The following is a 5,509-nucleotide window of genomic DNA, read 5'->3' on the forward strand; positions in this document are numbered from 1 at the left end:
GAGCATTCAGGGAGCTGTAATGACACATCAAATGGAGAAAACAAAGAACTGCTTACCAATTCAGAAACTTCCAGACAAAACTCAAGACATCTAATTATTGTTTTAAGGGATATGAGATAGAGTATATTGTTTGCATGGTATTATGAAATATACTTAATGTACTTTCTTTTCTTTTTTTTTACCAGAAAGTAAATACTTTCTTGTAAGCTTTGTGTGAATGACTTCTTTTTAATTGGTAGCGTGAGAAAAGCAAAATGACGTGTTAATTTCCCTCTAAATGGTAGCAAGAGTGTTAAAGAGTTCTCAGTTCTTCTTTGTAAATAAACAAATTTCATTAATGGCTTTATAGGATATTGCCCCTTCCCCACCCCCTTCAGGAAATGTGCAAATCTTAATAAACAACAAACAAAAAAAAGGTAATTTCACTAGGAATAACAGCTATTGTGCAGCACTGTTATTAAATTTTATCACTCTAGAGGAGTGAAGTTGCAGAGGGGAGCTGTCCGAAGTCTTGTATCTGTGGTGGAGTACATGCTGTGTCATCTTCCTCTTCCTTTAAGCAATATATGAGTGACTGGTGGGTGTGCCTGCACTGTGGTATTGACAGATCTGGCCCTGTCACTTGTCTTGTGTCAAGAAAGCCTGTGGGAGACAGGAAGTCGGGCTTCAGAGTGGACAGAAAACAGACATCTGACCACAGTGGCAACCTTGATCCCAGAAAACACTGAACAACTGCTCGCAACTCTCTCTGGATCTCTCAGAGCCCTGTTTGTTACTGACTCAACCACGTAACCACCTTTGTGTTGAATGTTATCGACTCCCAGTAAAAAGAAAGCAAAAGTCTAAGCAAAGACAAACAAATCATATTCAAGTAAAAATATACAATATATTTGAACTATAAACTTTTACAGAATGTCTTGGACATTTAGCTTTACACATACTATACATAAGGGTCCAACAAGGGTCACTTTCATATTCTTGTTGATTTTAAAAAAAAATGTTCCCATGGCAACCACATTTTATGTACATCTTTATAAACATACCAAACAAAACAGCCCTTGGGAGCACTTTAAGAGGCCATGATGAGATACAGATGCCTTGTATAAAAATCCCTGAAAATGTCTCACTGTGAGGTAAGAATACACTGGTCAATCTCATTTCCTTTTATGCCCTTTCATTCATCAAACTCGTTCATTTATTCTGAGATGAGACGGGCGACAAAGCACAGCTAATTACACGTCATCTTTCTCGAAACATTACTTTTTCGTCAGAAGTAGCTGCAGACTGAAGAAGGCTGGATTAAAAAACAAGGTGGACGTGTACTTGTTCATAAACTGAATAGTTACATATTTGTTCCTTTCAACTGACTAAAAGGATACTCCTACACGTTATACCTATAATTTCATGTTAAGGTATGGTCAAGGCCTCACCAACAACAGGTTATATGATGTAAAGGTTACAAGAAAAAACCTTAATAGAACAAAGTCCCATGCAAATAATGCAGCTTTGAGCAACAAGACATACAGGGAGTGTTTTTGAAGGATAACATATTCAAACTTTGATATTTTGCGATACAAAATATCACAGTTAAAATATATATATACACAGAACAGGCTGCCAGATCTTACGTGTAAAGTCTAATAATGTTTAGCAGAAATTTGTGAAAGTATTCTGACTGAAAGTGGAAGAAGAAAATATTTATAATGTATTTAAATACTTATATAAGAAAAACTGGACAGTAATTCAAGGTGGGATTGACGCAGTAGCCATTTCCCCCCCCCATCAGCTTAGGTAACCCCCCAAAATATCTCATATCGGTTCAAAGAAAACATTCTAATTGGCCAAAGACCTTTTTTAGACCATCAAGGCAATATTGATGGCTGATACAAATACAGGAACATCCATTGTACAGCTGGTGAATAGCAAATAACAGTCAAAGAACAATGCTAGAGAAATGTCCTGTTATTATGGCTGTACATGACCATTCATTAATACCATGTATGTCAGATACCAAAAGTCATCATTGTGTTAGATATTAAGGCATTGAGACTGGATCTAACAGAGTGTGTTTTCTGCATATAGGAGTAGTTCCTTTTGGTGCAGAAATACTGCAACTGACGTACTATAAGTGTCAGCCATCTGACAGGCTCAGAAACCTCAGAGTCACCTCAGGAAACCACAAAAAAAGGCTGTTCTATCACATCTCATGTTGACTCCAGCGTATCTAGCTGAAAGACATTGTGATTGGTTGGTGTGGTGAAAAAGAGCTGCTCCTGGTTGGTAGAACAGTTGTCACAGGGACTGTGCAGCCCCAGAGTTCTCTCAAAGTCCAAGAGCTGACCCATGAAGTTGAAGTTTGGCGAAATGTTAGACTTCTTCCTCTTGACAAAGTCGTAAGCATCATTCAGAGAGAGGTGGAGTCTCTGCATCAGGTAGGCCACAGTGACGGTGACTGAGCGGCTGATGCCGGCCAGGCAGTGGACCAGGATGCCACATTGCTTTGACCTAGCCTCATCTGTGAGAGAAAAGGTAGACTAAGATCAGCATAACTCTTTGGTTATTTTAGTTATCAATGCCGTGTCTGCTTTTAACAAAACAAACACAGCATACCTAAAACCCGGTTACTTGCCAAAATTAGCAAGCAACCTCAATCTAAACAACACAACAAAGCTTGGCAATCCAGCAACCTGAAATCCAGACAAAGCGTGTAATAGACATGCCGGTCCACTGTATCCAATTCATGCTTTGCCTCTCCAAAACCTGAAATGTAGTTGTAGCAATCTGCAGTAACAGCAGAGGGAGATATTTTATATCAAGCCAACATGAAAATAATCACCAGAAAGTGTTTAGACAGACATTAATAACACATTAACATGTATATAGATATTAGCTTAAACGACTCTAAAGATTAAGGGAATGTACTTGATACGTTTTTTGCTCACTAACTAAATATATTATCTCCCCCAACTAGTAATGCAATGTCTGCATGTAGTAATGCAACTTCTGCCATTGTCTCAATTTCATGTTTTGGAAAGGCAAAGCGTGAAATTGACACGATGGACCAGCGTGTCTGTTTTACACATTGTCATGATACTGGGTTGAACCCTTTCATCAAACACAGCCCAGGGTGGAAACAACTTTTCCTTCCTCATTCTGGTTCATGATGCAGAACCGCAGCCACCAAACAAACAAGCGAAAAGCTGTGGTTTCAGGTGGAGTGACGGGAAGAGACGCTGAATCAAAAGCAAAATTAAAACAGCGTTGCGATGCTGCTAGAAACAAAACAAAAAAAGGAGGACGTTCTCTTCCAAGGTTGCTATCCTGTATAAATGTGATAATGCTGTCTAACACCTGAGAGCATCATCTTTAATCACCCACTAAACTCCCACCTGTCCAACAAGCACATTCGAGAACCAACTGAGCTAACTAATGGATAGCTCAAGCATGCTCATTTGTTATTTTATTATTAATAAAAGAAATAAAAGTAAATCCCTCATTTGTTTGTGTTTAATCCCACGAACAAAAGCTGCCAAGCCTACTTGAACTTACAACCTACTCTCACACGACACGCCTTGTAGCAAAACAAACTAAACTTTCTGAAAAGTGAGTCTCCAAGTTTTTTTTCCAACAAAACCAATATCTGAGTTACTCACCTATAAATGATATTGCCTCTGGAAAGAACTGGGACAGGTTCTGACTCCAGTGGTCCGAAATGGGGATCTGTTTGTACCTGAAGTGTCCATCATGCTCAAACATGTTGGGGAGATTGGGTGTGACATTCAAGATGTACTTGATGTTGTACTGGCCCAGCACATCTAGGTTAGTGGAGTCTTTGGCACAGCCCAGATAAAGGTAGGGTAGGATTTGGACAGGGAAGGCAGGCTGATTACTCGGAATGGGGCTCTCCTCGGACTCTGTGGCACTGGTAGGCTCGCGGTCAGACTCCCCATCGGAACAATCGGAGCTGATTCTGAGATTTCCGAAGCCCAGAACAGACACTGGCGGTGAGGAGCTGGGACAGGAGCTGTCCAAGAGGGTCTCACAGTGCTCTGGGTACTCCGTGTGGAACTTTACAAACCCACCTGGACAAGAGCCAAAGACACAAACAAGTCACATATACACATTTAAATCATTTTTTTCTTAAAGTGCAACCTTACATAAAAGTTCATTTAAACCACATATCAATGGAAAATCGCTGCAGGGTGTTGAGACTGGCAGTACTGTAAAGACCCCCCAAAGAGGCCATTCATGAAATGCATGCCTGTTCCTGCTAGAGCAAAACATGGCGCAGCCATTTTGGAATTTTAATTGAGAATCTCAGTAGTGACACACAAACTTCTGAACAAGCTTCAAACCGCAAACACACAGCACAGGATGAACATCTGCGCAGGACTAACATTTACGTTTGTATAGCGCAATAAACATTTACAGTTTCGTTTTAAACCCCAGAAGCTAAAAAAGGAAACCTCACAGTTTAAAAAAAACTCACAGTGTCCCAACTTCTGCTCCACCGAGGAAAAAAAATTCATTTCTTCGCCTTTACTTCTTATAATAAAGTTTTGCTGCTGTTGGGCCAAATCTTACTTTACAAATTCACCTTAAAGGAAGCTTATGCGCCGTGAGGCATTTTTTATCCTTATGAACTCAATTACAAGTACAGAACATTTGCATACACAGTTCTCTGTTTGTTGTTTGTTTATTTTAACGGCAAAACTATTTACCTTCCAGATAATACGCTGTACAGCCGTCTTCCCACAGTTTCTGAAGAAGCAGACCCAGAACCGACGTCGGAGTCCCGCTGTCCTGCCAGCCCACGGAGCACTCATCGTACAGAAGGACCGTGTCCGTCTTGCACCGTCTCATGAACTTCTCCTTATCCTCGTGGTTGGGAATGATAGCCCGGATAGGTATGTTTCCCTTTCTGAACCTCCGGAGCATCAGCCCCGGAATGGCCAGGTTTATGGCGGTCTCTATATGGGATGATTCATAAAGCTCATGTGAACGGCAGTCCAGCAGGAGGAGAGAAGTGCCCCCGGACTCTAACTCGAGTTGCAGCCATTCCACGCTTTTACTCGGCGTCACATTAGACATATCGGAGTCAATAGCATACTACTCGCAAGTGCAAACACTAACTACATAGTCCACCGATCGACGAAAAAAACAAACAAACAAAAAACAAAATAAAAGAATAGAGAAAAAAAGGCCTACATATCACCCGAAAAAAAAGACGTTAAATGTTGCCCCGCCAGTTCGTGGTGCTTCTGCTTGAGCGAAGAGATTTCCCCTTTTTCCTCTTCTCTATTTCCATCAGTCAGTGAGTATGGTCTGCCCCCAACAAAGCAAAGACTCAGTGGAGACCTATTTGCACTTTAATTTACGAGACACACGTTTAAATGTGGACGCTTTGTGGCCAATAGTTTCTTCATCAACTTCAACTGCTCCACATCGTATCCGGGGCATCCATGCGCATTCTCTTCTTACCATTCCGATGCATGCATGGGAGTTTTTT

The 5,509-nt window shown here is 40.8% G+C and overlaps 1 protein-coding gene across 1 annotated transcript; it reads right to left on the minus strand.

The window, feature by feature from the left end:
- Positions 1-866: 866 nt before the first annotated feature.
- LOC146364582 (dual specificity protein phosphatase 7-like) lies at positions 867-5,509 on the minus strand. The gene is made up of 3 exons (XM_084917432.1): positions 4,722-5,509; positions 3,654-4,082; positions 867-2,515 (listed from the first exon to the last, which is right to left on the minus strand). Exons 1-3 carry the CDS (start codon positions 5,089-5,091, stop codon positions 2,205-2,207), a joined length of 1,110 nt encoding a protein of 369 aa, XP_084773558.1. The 5' UTR covers positions 5,092-5,509; the 3' UTR covers positions 867-2,204.

This window comes from Perissodus microlepis, chromosome 20 (assembly GCF_051167445.1).
Source record: "Perissodus microlepis isolate ML-2025 ecotype Zambia chromosome 20, ASM5116744v1, whole genome shotgun sequence".
Classification (NCBI taxonomy): domain Eukaryota; kingdom Metazoa; phylum Chordata; class Actinopteri; order Cichliformes; family Cichlidae; genus Perissodus; species Perissodus microlepis.

Excerpts from the sequence above, each read along its gene's own strand:
- LOC146364582 (XM_084917432.1), bottom strand. The coding sequence starts at position 5,091 with ATGTCTAATGTGACGCCGAGTAAAAGCGTGGAATGGCTGCAACTCGAG. Across the intron at positions 4,083-4,721 it reads TACAGCGTATTATCTGGAAG|GTGGGTTTGTAAAGTTCCAC; the intron begins GTAAATAGTTTT and ends GCTCTTGTCCAG. Across the intron at positions 2,516-3,653 it reads AGAGGCAATATCATTTATAG|ATGAGGCTAGGTCAAAGCAA; the intron begins GTGAGTAACTCA and ends TTTCTCTCACAG.